Source organism: Hypanus sabinus, chromosome 14 (assembly GCF_030144855.1).
Source record: "Hypanus sabinus isolate sHypSab1 chromosome 14, sHypSab1.hap1, whole genome shotgun sequence".
Taxonomy (NCBI): domain Eukaryota; kingdom Metazoa; phylum Chordata; class Chondrichthyes; order Myliobatiformes; family Dasyatidae; genus Hypanus; species Hypanus sabinus.
In genome coordinates this window covers 16,331,632-16,353,282 of record NC_082719.1, presented here as the reverse complement: position 1 = coordinate 16,353,282, position 21,651 = coordinate 16,331,632, and the positions used below count along the sequence as shown (strand labels likewise).

Genomic DNA, 21,651 nt, shown 5'->3' with positions numbered 1-21,651 from the left:
TGAATTTGTAGCACAGTTACAGATTGGCATGTATGACATTGTGAGTATCATGAAATCATGGCTGAAAAAAGATGATAGCTTAGGAGCTTAACATCCAAGGATACACATTATTTCAAAAGGACAGGCAGCTAGGCAATGGAATGGCATGGCTCTGTTGGTTAACAATGAAATAAAATTATTTGAAAGAGGCGTCATATGATTGGAAGGTGTTGATTCATTGTGGATAGAGCTAAGGAAATGCAAGGGGAAAAAGACCCTGATGGGAGTTATAGACAGACCCCAAAACAGTAGTAAAGATGTGGTCTACAAATTATAATGTGAGATAGAAAATACACGTGCAACCCTCTCACTGGGCTTGTATAGAAACTTGGCTCATTAGCTAACTCTGCTTACAGCCATGTGACACAGCAGCAAGAACACCACCTTTCATAAGCAATATATACTTAGAGTCAGTATGATTTGGTGTTCAACTAAACAGGAAAGTTGTGATTTTCTAGAGAAAGACATTGATTGTAGTGACTGCTGTTATGTGCAAAGTTAACACTCGAAAAAAAATAAGATACTACTGGCATAAAATTACAAAAGAAATATATTTACCGAATTCTGAACTTTAATAAAGTTACTGAAAAAGAAAAGAAAAATAAAAAGAGCCCATTACAGTTAAAACAATCCAATGTGCACATTAACGTTGGAGCTCATATCTGTAGTGGTCGAGTATAACATGTGTTTGTGAGTGGCCCGACTGGATTTGAACTCAGGAACTTTCGCTCCAGAGTCCGGCGCTGATGTCACTGCGTCACCAGCCGGCCCAATGGGTAACCCTAGGTACTTTCTAAAGGAAGTACAGGTTTGGCACAGCATTGTGGACTGAAGGGCCTGTATTGTGCTGTCGGTTTTCTATGTTTCTATATCCCACATTCTGGCTACTGTCAAAGGCCTGTACATAACTCCTATTTAGGATCTTTCTACCCTTAGTTTCTTAACTCTACCCACGAGGATTCTACATCGTCTAATTGTATGTCACCAAAGGATTTGATTTCATTTTTTACCATCAGAGCCACCCCTTCCCCTTTCTCACAGTGTCACTATACACTGCACTGACTTGTAGGTATACCACATGACCCACCTTCAGCTTTATCACTCCAGTTCCGATCTGCCTTCAAAAATACTTCAAACCCCTTCGTAAACCTTCCCACAAGCATATTGGTCCCCCTCATATTCAGATGAAACCTGTCCTTTTTTGTACAGGACATAACTTCCCCATAAGAGATCCCAATGATCCAGAAATCTGAAATCTGAGCCACTTCCTCAACCTGACTAGTATGTGGTGCACAGTATGCATTCTGTCCATAAGTAGCTTAGAAAACCATGTTGGACAATGATTAATTTGCACTGCAATTTGGCAATACTTTCCAATAACACTGTGAACTAGCAGGATTACCCACTCCCTAAACTTCAAAAAGAAATTATAATTCTGTACTATTAAGTAAACAGAGTGTAGAACAGAGTGACACACACAAAATGCTGGTGGAACGCAGCAGGCCAGGTAGCATCTATAGGGAGAAGCGCTGTCGACATTTTGGGCCGAGACCCTTCGTCAGATAGAACAGAGTGATCTAGGAACAATGGTACATAGTTCCCTGAAGGTGGAATCTCATGTGGATAGGGTGGTGAAGAAAGCTTTTGGTATGCTGGCCTTTATAAATCAGAGCATTGAGTATAGGAGTTGGGATGTAATGTTAAAATTGTACAAGGCAATTTTGTACGAGGCATTAGTAAGGCCGAATTTGAAGTATTGTGTACGGTTCTGGTCACCGAATTATAGGAAAGATGTCAACAAAATAGAGAGAGTACAGAGAAGATTTACTAGAATATTACCTGGGTTTCAGCACCTAAGTTACAGGGAAAGGTTGAACAGGTTAGGTCTTTATTCTTTGGAGCGTAGAAGGTTGAGGGGGGACTTGATAGAGGTATTTAAAATTATGAGGGGCAGAGATAGAGTTGACATGAATAGGCTTTTTCCATTGAGAGTAGGGGAGATTCAAACAAGAGGACATGAGTTGAGAGTTGGGGCAAAAATTTAAGGGTAACACGAGGGAGAATTTCTTTACTTAGAGAGTGGTAGCTGTGTGGAACGAATTTCCAGTAGAAGTGGTAGAGGCAGGTTCTGTATTGTCATTTAAAGTGAAATTGGATAGGTACATGGACAGGAAAGGAATGGAGGGTTATGGGTTGAGTGCGGGTCAGTGGGACCAGGTGAGAGTAAGCATTCGGCACAGACTAGAAGGGCCGAGATGGCCTGTTTCTGTGATGTAATTGTAATATGGTTATAAACAACCTAAATTTTGCTTGCCTTACCTCAGGACAAAAGATGCTGGAGTCCAATTTGTATACATTGACTGTTCTGGAAAGCTTTGAATCTGAAGTTGAACAATGGGTATTTAAAAGGTTGCCATCCTGCTTCTCCAATTCATTACTCCTTCCATGGTTACTTTCCCTTTTTAGAAAACTGTAACGTGGTTTTGGTTTGGGAGATTCATCTCTAGTAGAATTCTTCACTTCCTTTTCTTCACAAAAGCAGAAACAGAAAAGGGAAAAGGTACAATTAGTGGCTTTTCTTCTTGTGATACAGACATGTTAGCAATATACAATATTAAGGACTTGCACAGCCAATGGGAAGGGTGGTAGAGACTAAGGTAAAGTCCATTGGTAATTCCATCAATTCAAGCTGTTTCACATGTTAAATCAAGAAGTACATCACCAACCAGAGTTACTGTATATGATGCAATGCACTGAGCATGACATCTTTGAAAATGGCGTAAAAACACAATTTACTGTGATTGCGATTGAATGATTCAGTTCTACTTAAGTACTGTACATGGTATTAATTGACTTCAAAAAACTATAGTATGGGAAATCATTCTCGATACTTCATCACAAACAAGAGAAAATCTGCAGATGCTGGAAATCCAAGCAACACACAAAAATGCTGGAGGTACTCAGCAGGCCAGGCAGCATCTATGGAAAAGAGTACAGTTGGTATTTCAGGCTGTGACCCTTCCGCAGGACAAAAGAGTCCTGTCAGATACCTTGTCAGCCAGGAGTGGATTACATAGGACATCTAGTTAAATCTCCATGTTGGCACTTGTGTTCCATTTAAGCTTCTACCCATTAATCCTCTTCATAGGCTTGTCCAGTCTTTTCTGTTCAGTTTCTTCAATCCCTCCCTGTGCCAGACCACTCTTTGAATTTTACATAGAAACATATGTAGCATCTGTGTCCCTAATTTACCCCCATTCGCCTAGGGTGAACCGCTGTCACCCTGCCAACAGTGCAATACTTCGGTGTAAATACGGTGTAATGCCCCCATACACGCTCGCAACACAAATATCAGACAATACACCAAAGGTGAGTAAATAATTTCAACTTTATAGTTATTTCTTAGTGATGGGTTGGGAGAAACAGATAACCTAAAGATGCCAAATCAGTAAGTTTATCAGTTTGTGCACTTAATATTTTAATACGTTGGAGCTCATGCCTCCGGTTCCATCCACAATGACCTTCCGAGCCTTCAGCCACCGTCTGAGGTGCCGACATCCAGTATCCGCCACCCTGGAACCGCTGTCTGCTCCTCACACATCCGTTCTCTTCACTCGCCTCCCGAAAAAGACCGCAAACTCCCGCTCAACTCACAGATACAAGACAGCATAACAATTCTCCATTGGTTAGTTCCCTCCTTATCTGCAGTTATAATCCAAACATTCCAGCTACAGAAACCCATTACAGCAGTAAGTAACATTACAGAGAAGCCATTTCATTATAACAATACAGAGAAGCCATTTTGTTAACCTGAACAGTAAATACCACAGTTACTGAGAGCCCTACACATAAAAAACCTACAGCACAATACAGGCAACTTCGGCCCACAAAGTTGTGTCGAACATGTCCCTACCTTAGAAATTACTAGGCTTACCCATAGCCCTCTATTTTACTAAGTTCCATGTACCTATCTAAAAGTTTCTTAAAAGACCTTATCATATCCGCCTCCACCACTGTTGCCAGCAATTCATTTCACGCACTCACCACTCTGTCAGGGGTAAGTAAAAAACACCCCTGACATCTCCCCAGCACCTTAAACCTGTAAATCTTGTATTGGAATTTGTAATGACTATCTTATACAGTATTGTTACATTATCAAACATAGTTATATTTTTCCTCACAGGTGGAAACTGTCTCCTTATGTCTACATCAAGAAAACTTCTCATAATTTTAAAGACGTCTATTATGTCAGGGGAGCAGCATCGGTGCTGATGATGCAAAAAGACTCAATTAACTCATCAAAGAGGCTGGATCCATCCTTGGCTACAACTTGGTCTCTTTTGAGTTGGTGGTGGAGAGGTCACTAAACCAACTGTTATCCATTATGGAGAGCCTGGCACATCCTCTCCATGACCTACTGAATAAGCAGCGGAGCCCCCTTTCCAACAGACTCATTCAACTCTGCTGTCACAAGAATCGTTACAGAAAATCTTTCCTTACATATTCAATATGCACATACAACAGTTCATTAGTGGCAGATCAATCGATTCGTGGAGTGATAGAGCTTCGCACAGTTCGGGGAGAAGAGTTTTAACAAAGTAGCGTCTCGTGGGGCTTGACAAATGAGAATGGTGGGTATGACTGCGAGGCCAGTTTTCTGTTCTGTGTGTCAGATGTGGGATATCCAGGAGATATTTGGCCTCTCTGATGGCCACAACTGTTCCAGGTGCATTGAGCTGCAGCTCCTTAGAGAACAAGTTAGGGAACTGGAGCTGTAGCTCGATAACCGTTCGCTTGTTAGGGAGAGGGTGGAGGTGACAGACAAGAGTTATAGGCAGGCCCTATAGGTCCACAGGTCCTATAGGGCCACAGGACACAGATAAGTGAGTGACCATCAGGAGAGGGAAGGGAGGGTGTCAGGTAGTGGAGAGCACCAGTGGCTGTACCCCTTAACAATAAGTACTCCATTTTGAGTGCTGTTGGGTGGGGGACAACCCACCTGGGGGAAGCAACAGTGGTCATGGCTCTGGCACTGAGTCTGGCCCTATGGCTCAGAAGGGTAGGGAATGAAAGGGGATGGCAGAGGTAATAATGGACTTTATAGAGGGACAGACAGGCAATTCTGTGGATGTGAAAAAGAAACAAAGATGGTTGTTTACCTCCCAAGTGTCAGGGTTCATGATGTTTCTGAGTACATCCACAATATCCTGAATTGGGAGGGTGATCAGCCAGAGGTTGTGGTACATATTGGTACTAACGACTTGGGTAGAAAAAGGGAGGAGGTCCTGAAAGCAGATTACAGGGAGTTAGGCAGGAAGCTGAGAAGCAGTACCTCAAGGGTAGTAATCTCAGGATTGCTGCCTGTGCATGTAACAGTGAGTATAGGAATAGAACAAAATGGAGGATAAATGCGTGGCTGAAGGATTGAAGCAGGGGCAGAGTTTCAGATTTTTGGATCATTGGGACATCTTCTGGGACAGGTGTGACCTGTACAAAAAAAGGACGGGTTGCACTTGAATCTGAGAGGGACCAATATCCTGGCAGGGAGGTTTTGTTACTGCTGTTGGGGAGGGTTTAAACTAGATTTGCAAGGGAGTGGGAACCAAAGTGAAGAGGCAGAGGATGGGGAGGTTGGAGCACAAGGAGACAGCTTGTAGGGAGCTTGTGAGGAAGGATAGACAGATGTTAGAGCAAAGATGCACTCAGCCTGATGGTTTGAGATGCGTCCATTTTAATGCAAGGAGTATCATAAACAAGGTGGATGAATTTTGAGTGTGGATCAATGTGATGTTGTGACCATTACAGAGGCTTGGATGTCTCAGGAGCAGAAATGGCTGCTGAGTGTGCCAGGCTTTAAATGTTTTGAAAAGAACAGAGAAAGAGACAAAAGAAGTGGGGGTGTGACATTGTTAATTAATGATAATGGCATGGCTGCAGAAAAGGAGGAAGTCCTGGAGGGGTTGTCTACTGAGTCATTGTGGGTGGAAGACAGAAACCAGAAAGCAGCAATAACTCTACTGGGTGTTTTTATAGACCCTCCCCCCAATAGTAACGGGGATATGGAGGAGCAGATAGCAGGCAGATTCTGGAACAGTGCAATAATAATAGGGTTGTTGCAATGGGAGATTTTAACTTTCCTAATATTGATTGGCATTTCCTTAGCACAAGGGGTTAGATGGAGTGGAATTTGTTAGATGTGTTCAGGAAGGTTTCCTGATGCAGTATAAAGCTAACGAGATGAGAGGCTGTACTTGATCTGATATTGAGAAATGAACCTGGTCAGGTGTCAAATCTCTCGGTGGGAGAGCATTTTGGAGGTAGTGACCACAACTCTAACTGCTTTACCATAGCGCTGGAGGGGGTTGGAGCAGACAATTTGGGAAAATATTTAATTGGGGTAGGGGGAAATATGATGCTATCGGGAAGAAACTTGGGAGCAGATATCCTCAGGGAAATATACAGCAGAAATGTGGCTAATGTTCAAGGGATATTTCCGTGGCATTCTGCAGTTATGTTCCACTGAGGCAAGGAAAGGATGTAAAGTTAAAGAACCATGGTGTACAAAGTATGTAGAAAATCTAGTCAAGAAGAAAAGAAAAGCTTATGAAAGGTTCAAGAAATTAGATATTGTTAGAGCTCTAAAAAATCTTTTCTTTTCTTCTTAACAAGATTGCTAGGAAGCATCTTAAGAATGGAATTAGGAGTGCCAGAAGGGGCCATGAGAAGGCCTTGATAAGCAGGATTAAGGAAAACCCCCAAGACATGAGAAGAGCAAGAGGATAAGTCATGTAAGAATAGGACAAATCAGGTATGATAGTTGCAACTTGTGCATGGAGTCGGAGGAGGCAGCCGAGGTATTTAGTGAATACTTTGCTTCAGTATTCACCAGGGAAAAAGACATTGGCATTTGTGGGGATAACTCACAGAGGACTGAAACCCTTGAGCATATAGACATTAAAAAAGAGGATGTGCTGGAGCTTCTGAAAAGTGTTAAGTTAGATAATTCACCAGGACTGGATGATATGTACCCCGGGCTACTGTGGGAAGTGAAGCAGGAGATTACTGAGCTTCTTGCGATGATCTTTGCATCATCAGAAGGGACAGAAGAAGTACCGGAGGATTGGAGGATTGTAAATGTTGTTCCCTTGTTCAAGAAAGAGAGTAGAGATAACCCAAGAAATTATAGACCAGTGAGTCTGACTTCAATGATGGGCAAGTTGTTGATGATCCTGAGAGGCAGGATTTATGAGCATTTGGAGAGACATAATCTGATTAGAGATAGTCATCTTGGCTTACTCAAGGGCAGATTGTGCCTTACAAGCCTGATTGAATTCTTTGAGGATGTAACAAAACACATTGATGAAGATAGAGCAGTGGATATAGTGCATATGGATTTCAGTAAGGCATTTGGTAAGAATCCCCATGCAAGGCTCCTTCAGAAAGTAAGGAGGTATGGGATCAAAGGAGACTTTGCTTTGTGAATCCTGAATTGTATTGCCCACAGAAGGCAAAGCGTGGTAATAGATGGGTCATATTCTGCATAGAGATCAGTGACCAGTGGTATTCCTTAGGGATCTGTTCTGAGACCCCTCCTCTTTGTGATTTTTATAAATGACCTGGATCAGGAAGTAGAAGCAACACACACAAAATGTTGGTGGAATGCAGTAGGCCAGGCAGCATCTATAAGAAGAAGTACAGTCGATGTTTTGGGCCAAAACCCTTCATCAGGACTAACTGAAAGAAGAGCTAGTAAGAGATTTGAAAGTGGGAGGGTGAGGGGGAGATCCAAAATGATAGGAGAAGACAGAAGGGGGAGGGATGAAGCTAAAAGCTGGAAAGTTGATTGGCAAAAGGGATACAAGGCTAGAGAAGGGAGAGGATCACGGGATGGAAGGTCTAGGGAGGAAGAAAGTGGGAGGGGAGCACCAGAGGGAGATGGAGAGCAGGCAAGGAGTGATTGTGAGAGGAACAGAGAGAGAAAAAATAGAGAAAAGAAATAAAAGGGGAAATAACTAACTAAATAAATAAGGGATGGGGTAAGAAGGGAATGGGGGGGAGGGGGCAATAATGGAAGCTAGAGAAATCAACGTTCATGCCATTAGGAATGCCCAGATAAGTAGTTCCTCCAACCTGAGTGTGGCTTCATCTTGACAGTAGAGGTGACCATGGATAGACATCAAAATGGGAAAGGGATGTGGAATTAAAATGTGTGGCCAGGGGGACTTCCGGTAAGATGGCGATTGCTTAGCTGCTCCGAACTTTTGTTCCGTTACTGTTGCTATCTTTGCACTAAATGTCTCCATTTTTTAAACCTTAGTCGGGAACTTTTTCGGTACCTCTTACTTGCCTGTGAACACATCTAACTTACAATGTCTAGCAAGAGCTCTAAATCCGGGAGAAAGGAAGCTACGGCTCTCTCAGACGAGACCCTGGCTGCGCTCGGTCAGCTCCGAGACGAAATTTTAAAGGAATTTAAAACCACTTTCAAACAGTTGGAAGACAAGCTTGATCAAATCAACGACAAGGTGGGCAAGTATGCCCAACACTTAGCTCGCATCGATTCGACTTCTGAAGATTTAGAAAGTCGTGTTCGATACTTGGAGACTCTCTGTTCCAGCCTGGAGGAAAAGTGTAACAAACTCCTTTTCAAAACGGTGGATCTCGAAAATCGCAGCAGACGCTGCAATCTTAGAATTCTTGGATTGCCAGAGGCCACCAAACAGGGATCAACAGTGAAGTTTTTCGCCGAGTTTCTCTGTGAGATATTCAGGAAAGATTTGCTTCCGAACTAGCCTGAGCTCAAACGGGCACACCGGGTCCATGTTCCCGCAGGAATTCTGGGCAACCGCCTGCGACCAGTAATCTTGTGCTTCCATCAATACCAGGTAAAACACCGTCTGATCGTAGAGGCACGTCGCAGAGGTTCTTTTATTTTCCAGGATACAACTATTCACTTTGTGGAAGATTTTGCACCCCAGACCTTAAAGATGCGCGCTGAGTTTAAAGGCGCAATGAAAGTGCTTTTTGATCGTGGTTTTAAACCCTGTCTTCGTTCCCCTGCTGATCTACGAATCAAACTTAACACTGGGAAATACAAATGGATTAAGTCAGCCAAGGAAGCTGAAATATTTGTGGCAAGTCTTCCGGCTATCCAGCCATCTTCGGAACCCGATCAGACCTCCTAAAATGGTGGATAAGTACTTCTCGTAGTAAAATTACTTTTTCTGGACTCAGACTTTACTTGAATCATTCAGACATTATTCATCAAAACTCTAAGGGCTGTTGACAATCTCTCCCTGGATTTGGTGTGTGTGTAATCTATCTTTTATTGTTGTACAACTTTATCTACAGAGTTCTACAACTGACTTTAACTTGTTTTGGAGGTTTGAAGTCTTCAGTGAAGGCCTTCCTGTTTGTTGGTTCACAGTTTAATTGCCGATCTATTTTTCCTTCTTTTTATATTTATTTATTTTATTATACTTTTTTCTTTTCTTCACCCCCTTTTTTCTAATTTCTGAATTTTTTTCTCTCTTCTCTGTAAATGGTTGATAAATACTCGTCTTGAATTTATAATTTTCCCCTTCCTCTCCTTTTTTTTATCCTTTTTTTTCCTTTCTCTTACTTTATTCTTCTATAACTTTTTCGCTGGCAGGTTAGTTTTGGTCCTCTTCCGATTTTCTCTGTATTAAGTTTTATATTCCTGCAGAAGGTGTTCTAATCTGTAGTTATGTTTTTTTAGTGCATAAACTAGTTACTATTTGTTATAGTATTTACACGGAACTGCTGTTAATAACACAGATCTGGAAGTCGTATTTGGGTTAATTTTTTTGGTAGAGCTAGCTACTTGTTTTGGTAGCCGTCTAGTTTTGGGTTGTGTGGGTGGGGTGGATTTTCTAGTTCCAACATCACTCACTGTATATATTATATCTCTTTATTGCTCAGGACATGTATATGTTTTGATTTTACGAATCTATGTTTACATCTCTGTTCCTAGACTGTTATTGTACTGCTTGACTTTTTATATGCCTTCTGCCTTTTATGCATTAGTAATCGATAATGGCTAGTGCACTTAAATTCGTGAGCTGGAATGTAAAGGGATTGAATCACCCTGTTAAAAGGAGGAAGGTATTCTCACATATCAAACAACTCAAAGCTGACATTGCTTTCCTTCAAGAAACTCATATTCGGTGTTCTGATAACTCCCGGCTTTTGTCAAAGTGGGCGGGTCAGCATTTTCATTCATCCTTTACCGCTAAAGCTAGGGGAATCTCCATTCTTATTAACTCAAATATTCCTTTTGAACTCCATAATAAAATATCTGATATAAATGGCCGTTTTATTATTGTTTCTGGCAAACTATATAACACTAAAGTTGCACTAGCAAACCTGTATGCCCCCAACTTTGATGATGTTAATTTTTTTGAACGGTTTTTTTCCTCACTACCAGACTTAAACTCATACTCTCTTATACTGGGTGGTGACTTTAATTGTTGGTTAGATCCTAATTTGGATCGATTGTCCTCTGTTACTAGACCACCTACAAAATCTGCCTTAGATATCCAATCGTTTCTCTCTAATTATGGTATCTCTGATATATGGTGTTTCCTCCATCCTACGGAGAGAGATTATTCTTTTTTCTCACATGTTCACCATACTTTCAGTAGAATTGATTATTTCTTAATCGATAACCAACTTATTCCATTTGCCCACTCTTGTGACTATCAGAGTATACTGATCTCTGACCATGCCCCAATTACTCTCTCTCTGAATTTGCCTGGTCGCCCTCAGAGGAATAAACACTGGCAGTTTGATTCAACTTTACTATCGGATGATGATTTTTAAAAATTTATTAAGGATCAGATAACCTTTTATTTTAACACTAATACATCACCTGAAGTGCCATCCCAGATTGTCTGGGATGCCATGAAAGCATATCTGAGGGGTCAAATAATCTCTTACACAGCAAATCTCAACAGAAGATCCTGTGCAGATCGATTAGACCTCATTAACCAGATTAAAGAATTGGATCAAATATATGCCCAAACTAAGAACCCTGAAGTATACAAGAAGCGTGTTGAACTCCAAACTAAATTTAACCTTCTGTCCACTCAACCTGTCGAACACCAACTTCTCGAAAGCAAGAGTCGCTTTTACATTCATGGGGATAAGTCTGGTAAATTCCTAGCCAATCAACTGAGGCGTTCCAAAGCCAAACAACACATTACAAAGATCCGGAAGGAGAACAGAGACTTTACATCGGATCATTTAGAAATTAATGACGCTTTTAAAAATTTTTATTCTCGGCTTTATTCCTCTGAACCTCTGAATGACAATATCTCTGTTGATCAATTTTTACAGAATCTGGCTATCCCCTCACTTTCATCTGATTTCAAAGCCAAACTCAATGCGCCTATGTCATTAGAAGAAATATCTACTGCAATTTCTGCACTGTCCTCAGGGAAATCTCCTGGACCTGATGGGTTCCCTGTAGAATTTTATAAATCATTCTCTTCTCTTCTTTCTCCACAGTTACTTTCAGTATTATCTGACTTGTTTAATTACGGCAAATTGCCACCCTCTTTCAGTGAGGCATCTATTATTCTTCTTTTAAAAAAGGGCAAAGACCCAACAGAGTGTTCCTCGTATAGGCCGATCTCTCTGCTCAATGTTGATGTAAAGATCTTAGCTAAAGTTTTGGCTCATAGATTAGAAACCGTCATTCCCTCCATTATCTCTGATGACCAAACAGGCTTTATTAAAAACCGTTTCCCTTTTTTTAACATTCGGTGTTTATTTAATATCTTATACTTACCTCCAACTGGGATTCCTGAATGTGTTATTTCCCTCGATGCGGAGAAAGCATTTGATCGTATAGAGTGGAACTACCTTTTTGCAGTTTTAGAAAAATTTGACCTTGGCCAAAGTTTCATCTCTTGGATCCAATTGCTGTACCTGTGTCCTACTGCCTCCGTTTTAACCAATTTTCAGAAATCCCAAGTATTTCATCTCAAACGTGGCACCCACCAGTGATGCCCCTTAAGTCCCTTTCTCTTTGATTTGGCTATGAAACCTCTGGCGATAGCATTTCGAAACTGCCCTGAATTGACTGGGATTTGGAGAGGGGGTGTTGAGCATAAAGTTTCTCTCTATGCTGATGACTTATTACTCTTTCTCTCAAATCCGTCTACATCCTTACCTCTAATGTTTTCACTCCTTGACCTGTTTAGCCAGATCTCTGGCTATAAACTTAATTTACATAAGAGTGAACTTCTCCCAATTAATAAAGAAGCACAAGAACTAACATTTCATGATCTCCCTTTTAAAGTAGTCCATAATCAATTTACTTATCTTGGAATTACAGTCACAAGGAAGTTTAAAGATCTCTTTCATGAAAACTTTGCCAATCTTTCATATGTTATAAAACAGAGTCTGGTACAATGGTCACCTCTATCTATGTCTTTGGTAGGTCGTATTAATGTTGTTAAAATGTATGTTCTCCCCAAATTTTTATACCTATTTCAATCTATCCCAATTTTTATTCCTAAATCTTTTTTTGATTCCTTAGACTCTATTATTTTGTCATATCTGTGGCAGAATAAGCGCTCTAGAATTAATAAAATCCATCTCCAAAAATCTAAAAAAAGAGGGTGGCATGGCTTTACCTAACTTTCGTTTATATTATTGGGCAGCTAATATACGTTGTGCTACCTTCTGGTCTTCCTTCCATGGCCAACCCGAGTGCCCTAACTGGGTGGCGATGGAGCTGTGCTCCACTAAAGAATTATCTATCTCTGCACTTCTTGGCTCTGCACTCCCTAGTAGTCTGCCCAGATCAATAGCTAATCCTCTTGTTAGACACACTTTGTGTATATGGGCTCAGATCAGGAAATGCTATGGTTTCCAGGGGTTTTCCGTTTCCAGCCCTGTTGCTCATAATCACCTTTTTTTACCTACTACATACGATTCAGCATTCCAGGTTTGGTATAGGAAGGGCATTAGACATTTTGAAGATCTTTTCATTGATAATCGCTTCGCTTCTTTTCAGCAGCTCTCTGTTAAGTTCAATCTGTCCAATGCTCATTTTTTCAGATATATCCAAATCCGACAATTTATTGCTCCTTTAATTCCTAACTTCCCTGAAACGCCTACAAAAAATGCTATGGACCTATTTCTTTCCATGAATCCACTAGGTAAAGGCTTAATATCAATCATCCGAGATAAACTAGCAGCCTTACGACGGGCCCCCATGGATAAAATCAAAATGGCCTGGGAGCAGGATTTAAATATCTCCTTATCTGAGGAGAGCTGGGATTCAGTTCTCAAATCGGTTAACTCAACCTTTCTTTGTGCTCGCCACTGCCTTTTACAGTTTAAGATTGTTCATAGAGCCCATATGTCTAAATCTAAACTATCTCAATTCTACCCTAGCGTTAGTCCACTCTGTGATAAATGCAAGAGGGGCGTGGCCTCTCTCATCCATATGTACTGGTTCTGTCCTAGCTTGGAGAAATTCTGGAAAGATGTCTTCACTATGTTATCGTATATTCTGAATCAGCACCTAGAACCAAACCCCTTAATTGCTCTGTTCAGTTTTTGGGGCGAGACAGATTTATGTCTGGTTCCGACCAAATGCCGAATATTATCCTTTGCCTCACTCCTGGCTAGACGCTTGATCCTCCTCAGATGGAGAGATGGTCCCCCGCCCACTCATGCTCAATGGCTTAATGACATCATGGCCTGTTTGGACCTCGAAAAAATTCATTATTCAGTTCTCAATTCGGATCTAAAGTTCCATAAGGTCTGGGGACCTTTTATCGAGTACTTTCATAACCTTCCTCTTGACTAGGGTGTTTTTTTTTCTTTTCGGTCCCTTGCTTTCAGCTCCTTTTTTTTTCTGGTAGAAGGCATTATTATCCTCTGTTGATGAGTGTATTCACAGTCTGGGAGTTTGGCTGTCCTGACTTATACTCTCCATATTGTGTTGTGTTTGGTCTGGAGTTGCTGTTGTTTTTTCTTGTGTTGTGGGGCTTGGGGAGGACACTAAGTTTACTTGTCTTTAATTTAGGTGCTTTTTTTTTGCTAAATTCTCTTCCTTTGTAGCATATTGTTATTGTATGCTTAATTTTGCACTGTTTTAATGTTCCTCATTTGGGATTTGGGGTTTTTAATTTGTAAAATGTTTTGAAAAACTAATAAAAAAAAATGTGTGGCCACTGGGAGATCCTGCTTTCTGTGGCGGACAGACTGTACAAACTGGTCGACTGTACTTCTTCCCATAGATGCTGCCTGGCCTGCTGCGTTCCACCAGCATTTTGTGTGTGTTGCTTAAATTTCCAGCATCTGGAGATTTCCTCGTGTTTGAGTCTATAAGTAGAAGGGCGTATAGTAAGTTTCCCGATGACACAAAGGTTGGGGGCATTGCGGATAGTGTGGAGGGCTGTCAGAGGTTACAGTGGAACATTGATAGGATACAAAGCTGGGCTGAGAAGTGGCAGATGGACTTCAATCCAGTTAAGTGTGAGGTGGTTCATTTTAGTAGGTCAAATATGATGGCAGAATATAATATACAGGTCCGACTTACGGACAACTCGTACTTACAAACCGAAGAAGGAGAACGCTGTCCGCCATTTTAAGTCATTGCCGTTGACACTGTGTTGAGTGTTTAACTGTGTATTTGGCTTAAATTTTTCTTAGTAAGATTCACCCTGACCCCGCATCTGCCCCCCCCCACCCGTTCCAGTCGGCTGGTGGGGCAGTCAGATCAGCACCAAGCTTGAGAATGGAGGTTCCCAAGTTTGATTTAGTGACAGACCGCTCCCGTGCTGGGTTGATGTCGATCCAGTGATTCCTGTACCATCCGTGCCAGGTTGATGTCGAGCTCACAACTTGACCTTGTGAAAAAAAACATTGCCACCTCCAGTTTAAATTCCCACACGGAATATTGTGGAAGATCAAATGCCCAAACCCAGCACAGCCCCCACTTGTCCCATTTAGTCTGCCTCAGTGCGGTGGTCCTTAGGACCCAGTGGACCTCGGGAGCTGGTGGAACGCAGGACCCGCTGCCCGCTGTGTTTCTGTTCTATTAACGGGAAGCGATCGTGATTGAAAATAAAGTGGAAATAATAAAGCTTTTGGAAAGAGGTGAAACGCCATCGGTCATTGGAAAAGCGTTAGGCGACAGTCTGTCAACGATCAGAACAATTTTAAAGGATAACGGATAAAGTGAGAATAATAGAGCATGTGAAAGGCCCTGCCCCGATGAAAGCTACAATTATTACTAAGCAACGCAGTAGCTTAATTATTGGAATACATACTTTTCTAAAGTGTTTTATATGCATAGGTAAAATATATACTATATACTAAGACAAATATTTGACTAACTGATGCTAAATAATACCAGATGTACTTGTTTCGACTTACATACAAATCCGACTTAAAGACAGACTCAGGAACGGAACTCGTATGTAACCCAGGGACTACCTGTAAATAGTAAGACTCTTGGCAGTGTGGAGGATTTGAGAGACCTTGGGGTCTATGTCAATAGGACACTTAAACCTGCTGTGCAGGTTGACAGTGTTGTTAAGAAGGCGAAAGGTGTGTTGGCATTCATCAAACATGGGACCGAGTTCAAGAGCCGTGAGGTAACATTGTGGCTATATAAGACCTTGGTTAGACTCCGCTTGGAGTACTGTATTCATTTCTGGTCACCTCACTACAGGAAGAATGTGGATACTATAGAGAGAGTGCAGAGGAGATTTACAAGGATGTTGCCTGGATTGCAGGGCATACTTTATGAGAATAGGTTGACTGTACTTAACCATTTCTCCTTGGAGCGTTGGAGGGTGAGAGGTGACCTGATAGAGGTGTATAAGATGATGAGGGGCATTGATCATGTGGATAACCAGAGGCTTTTTTCCAGGGCTGAAATGGTTAACACAAGAGGGCATAGTTTAAAGGTGCTTGGAAATAGGTACTGAGGGGTGTCAGGGGTTAGTTCTTTTACACAGAGAGTGGTGGGTGCGTGGAATGCACTGCCGGTGGTGGTGGTGGAAGCGAATACAATAGTGTCTTTTAAGAGCCTCTTAGATCGGTACATGGAACTTAGGAAATTATTGGGCTATGTGCTAGGGAAATTCTGGGCTGTTTCTAAAGTAGGCTGCATGGTCAGCACAACATTGTGGGCCAAAGGGCCTATTATGTGCTGTAAATTTCTATTTTCTAAATTATATCTATCTGCAAACAAACATCATAGTACAATAGTCTCTGGTTTATTATTTCGTACATTATTATTACACCTTGGTAAATTATTGTGCAGATTATTAATTTATACTTTATGCACACTGCTAAATGTGTTTTTAAGTGTTGCTGCTATAACGAAAAGAATTTCCCACTTGGGGTCAATGAAGTACTTATTATTAAATCACCTCTCAGCTGATAAGGAGAAATAAGGAGAGGTTTGCCGGGAGAAACACAGCTGTTCAGGAGCCAAAAGGATATCTAATTATAAAGCGCAAACACAAGGAAATCTGCAGATGCTGGAAATTCAAACAACACACACAAAATGCTGGTGGAACACAGCAGGCCAGGCAGCACCTGTAAGGAAAAACACTGTCGACGTTTCGGGCCGAGACCCTTCGTCAGGACTAACTAAGGAAAGATAGTAAGAGATTTGAAAGTAGTAGTGGGAGGAGGGGGAAATGTGAAATAATTATAATTTTAATTATAAAACTTTTTTTACCAGGGAAACAATATACAGCTGCAGCCTCAATGAAAAAAAGTGTTGCTCAAAAATGTGAATAAGAGAAGGCACTAGAAGTGCCTAAGGTGGAGATATAGATTAGCACTTAAGGTTTTTCCATATGTCAACACTCCTAACACTCCTGCCATAAGCAAAATTTGATCCTCCACATGTCTGGATTAAATTTCAACTTGCAATATTCCACCCAACTTTCCTGCTAACCTACGTCACACTACATCCTTAAACAGCCTTCTTCACATTCTAGAATGGCAGAATTTTGTATGATTTGCAAATTTACTAATCAGATTACCTACATTCTCAACCAAAGTACTATAGGAGCATTAGCAGTTACATGCATTGCAAAGAACTATGGCCCCAGCACCAATCCTTCCAATAAAGCACACAGAACAGGCTTGCAGACAGAAAAACAGTGCTCCACGACTATCATCAGCCTCCCTTCACCAAGAGAATATTGGATCCAAATGACCATTGTTCCTGAGATCCACTGTACCACCTTCATTGAAGCTGAACTACGATGTCTGCCATCTGGCTGAACCAATGAAGGTAACCAAGTGAAGTATTTTTTGCACTGGTTTTCTACCTTGTAAGAGGCTACAGAAAATACTTCAGAGGCTCCCGTGCAAATATTTGCTTCAGCATTAGCCATTAGTGAAGTTCCTAACACTGTCAGATGGCTAATCTTATTCCATTGTTTACAAAAGGTAGGAAGGACAAACCAGGGAACTACAGGCCAATCAGGCTGACATTAGCAGTGGGAAGTTACTGGAGGCAATTCTGAGAGGCAGGATCTGCCAACATTTCGATAGATAGAGTCTGATTAGGAAGAGTCAGCATGGATTTGTACGTGGTGTCACGTACCCCGTGACGGGTTAAAGAACCAGCAGAAATGGAAAACACATTGGAGTCTGGTATTGAACCATAGAACATTACAGCACAGAAACAGGCCCTTTAGCCCTTCTTGGCTGTGCCAAACCATTTTTCTGCCTAGTCCTACTGATCTGCACCTGGACCATATCCCTCCAAACCCCTTTCATCCATATATCTGTCCAAGTTTTTCTTAAATGTCAAAAGTGCGCCCGCATTCACCACTTCATCTGGCAGCTCATTCCACACTCCAACCACTCTCTGCGTGAAGAAGCCCCCCCAATATTCCCTTTAAACTTTTCCAGCTTCACCCTTAACCCATGACCTCTGGTTTTTTACTCCTCTAGCCTCAGTGGAAAAAGCCTGCTTGCATTCACTCTATCTATACCCATCATAATTTTATACACCTCCATCAAGTCACCCCTCATTCTCCTACGCTCCAGGGAATAAAGTCCTAACCTATTCAAACTTTCTCTGTAACTCAGTTTCTCAAGTCCCAGTAATATCCTTGTAAACCTTCTCTGCACTCTTTCAACCTTATTAATATCCTTCCTGTAATTAGGCGACCAAAACTGCACACAATACTCCAAATTCAGTCTCACCAATGTCTTATACAACCTCACCATTACATTCCAACTCTTATACTCAGTACTTTGATTTATAAAGGCCAATGTACGAAAAGCTCTCTTTACGTCCCTATCCACCTGTGTCGCCACTTTTAGGGAATTATGTATCTGTACTCCCAGATCCCTCTGTTCTACTGCACTCCTCAGTGTCCTACCATTTACCTTGTATGTTCTACCTTGGTTTGACCTTCCGAAGTGCAATACCTCACACTTGACCGCATTAAACTCCATCTGCCATTTTTCAGCCCATTTCTCCAACTGGTCCAAATCCCTCTGCAAGCTTTGGAAATTCTCCTCGCTGTCCACTACACCTCCAATCTTTGTATCATCAGCAAATTTGCTGATCCAATTTACCACATTATCATCCAATCATTAATATAGATGACAAATAACAATGGCACACCACTAGTCACAGGCCTCCACTCAGAGTAGCAATCCTCCACTACCACTCTCAGACTTCTTCCACTGAGCCAATGTCTAATCCAATTTACTACCTCTCCATGTATACCTAGAAACTGAATCTTCCTAACTAATCTCCCATGCGGGACCTTGTCAAAGGCCTTACTGAAGTCCATGTATACAACATCCACTGCCTCCCCTTCATCCACTTTCCTGGTAACTCTAATAGATTGGTTAAACATGATCTACCATGCACAAAGCCATGCTGACTTTTTCTAATAAGTCCCTGTCTATACAAATACTTGTAGATCCTATCTCTTAGTATTCCTTTCTATAATTTACCTACTACCGATGTCAAACTTACCGGCCTATAATTTCCTGGCTTACTTTTTGAGCCTTTTTTAAACAACGGAGCTACATGAGCTATCCTCTGGCACCTGACCTGGTGATATCGACATTTTAAATATTTCTGCCAGGGTCCCTGCAATTTCAACACTAGTCTCCTTCAAGGTCCAAGGGAATACCCTGTCAGGTGTTGGGGATTTATCTACTCTGATTTGTCTCAAGACAGCAAGCACCTCCTCCTCTTTAATCTGTATAAGTTCCATGACCTCTCTATTTGTTTGCCTTGTTTCCATAGACTCCATTCCAGTTTCCTTAGTAAATACAGATGCAAAAAACCCATTTAATATCTCTCCCATTTCTTCTGGCTCCATACATAGCTGACCACTCAGATCTTCAAGAGGACCAATTTTATCCCTTACTATCCTTTTGCTCTTAACATATCTGTAGAAGCTCTTAGGATTATCCTTCACCCTTACTGCCAAAGCAACCTCATGTCTTCTTTTAGTTTTCCTGATTTATTTCTTGAGTATTTTCTTACTCCTTTTATACTCCTCAAGCATCTTATTTCCTCCCTGTTGCATGTTATACATCTCTCTCTTCTTCTTCATCAGAGTTTCAATATGCCGAGAACCAAGGTTCCTTATTCTTATTCATTTTGCCTTTAACCCTGACAGGAACATAAAAACTTTGCACTCTCAAAATTTCTCCTTAGAAGGCCTCCCACTTCCAATCACTTCCTTGCCGGAGAACAACCTGTCCCAATCTACGTTTTTTAGATCCTTTCTCATTGCTTCAAATTTGGCCTTTTTCCAGTTTAGTACTTCAACCCGAGGACCAGATCTATCTTTATCCATGATCAAGTTAAAAACTAATGATGTTATGATCACTGGAACCAAAGTGTTCCCCTACACACACTTCCATCGCCAGCCCTAACTCATTTCCTAATAGACAGACAGACAGACAGACAGACATACTTTATTGATCCCGAAGGAAATTGGGTTTCGTTACAGCCGTGCCAACCAAGAATAGTGAAGAAATATAGCAACATAAAACCATAAATAATTAAATAATAATAAGTTAATCATGCCAAGTGGAAATAAGTCCAGGACCAGCCTATTGGCTCAGGATGTCTGACACTCCAAGGGAGGAGTTGTAAAGTTTGATGGGCACAGGCAGGAATAACTTCCTATGACACTCAGTGTTCCATCTCAGTGGAATGAGTCTCTGGCTGAATGTACTCCTGTGCCTAACCAGTACATTATGGAGTGGATGGGAGTCATTGTCCAAGATGGCATGCAACTTGGACAGCATCCTCTTTTCAGACACCACCGTCAGAGAGTCCAGTTCCACTCCCACAACATCACTGGCCTTACGAATGAGTTTGTTGATTCTGTTGGTGTCTGCTACCCTCAGCCTGCTGCCCCAGCACACAACAGCAAACATGATGGCACTGGCCACCACAGACTCGTAGAACATCCTCAGCATCGTCCGGCAGATGTTAAAGGACCTCAGTCTCCTCAGGAAATAGAGACAGCTCTGTCCCTTCTTGTAGACAGCCTCAGTGTTCTTTGACCAGTCCAGTTTATTGTCAATTCATATCCCCATGTATTTGTAATCCTCCACCATGTCCACACTGACCCCTTGGATGGAAACAGGGGTCACCAGTGCCTTAGCCCTCCTCAGGTCCACCACCAGCTCCTTAATCTTTTTCACATTAAGCTGCAGATGATTCTGCTCGCACCATGTGACAAAGTTTCCCGCCGTAGCCCTGTACTCAGCCTCGTCTCGCTTACTGATGCATCCTAATATTGCAAATATTGGAGATCTAATACTGCATCCTCCCTAGTTGGTACATCGATATATTGATTTAGAAAACTTTCCTGAACACATTTCACAAACTCTAACCCATCTAGACCTTTAACAGTATGGGAGTCCCAATCAATGTGTGGAAAATTAAAATCCCCTACAATCACAACTTTCTGTCTCCTGCGGTTACCTGTTATCTCTCTGCAGATTTGCTCCTCCAATTCTCGCTGACTATTGGGTGGTCTATAATACAACTCTATTAATGTGGTCATATCTTTCCAGTTTCTCAGCTCCACCCATATGGCTTCAGTAGCCAAACCCTCTAATCTATCCTGCCGAAGCACTGCTGTAATATTTTCCCTGACTAGCAAAGCCACCCCCCACCCTTCATCCCTCTGCCTCTATCACGTCTGAAACATCGGAACCCTGGAACATTGAGCTGCCAGTCCTGCCCCTCCTGTAGCCAAGTTTCAGTAATGGCTATGATGTCATAATTCCATGTGTCAATCCAGGACCTCAGCTCATCTGCCATTATCACAATACTCCTTGCATTGAAATATACACACCTCAGAAGATTATTACCACCACACACAACCTTACTATTTGTGACTTTGCATGAACTACTAACATCATTTATTTTTACCCCCATTCCTCTATCTACTCTGGCACTCTGGTTCCCATCCCCCTGCATATCTAGTTTAAACCCTCCCCAATAACACGAGCAAACCTCCCTGCAAGTATATTGGTCCCCCTGTAGTTCAGGTGCAACCTGTCTCTCTTATACAGGTCCCACCTGCCCCAGAAGAGGTCCCA

General features: G+C 41.7%; 1 protein-coding gene across 6 annotated transcripts in view; it reads right to left on the bottom strand.

The window, feature by feature from the left end:
* Positions 1-21,651, bottom strand: part of LOC132404568 (microtubule-associated protein 9-like) — a 226,389-nt gene that overhangs the window by 110,043 nt on the left and 94,695 nt on the right. For 4 of the 6 annotated variants that reach the window (XM_059988795.1, XM_059988794.1, XM_059988793.1 and 1 more), the window contains one exon: positions 2,359-2,567. In XM_059988795.1, coding sequence (XP_059844778.1) covers positions 2,359-2,567 — 209 coding nt within the window. The remainder of the gene's footprint in view (positions 1-2,358; positions 2,568-21,651) is intronic. The other 2 variants (XM_059988797.1, XM_059988798.1) reach the window with 1 other exon arrangement.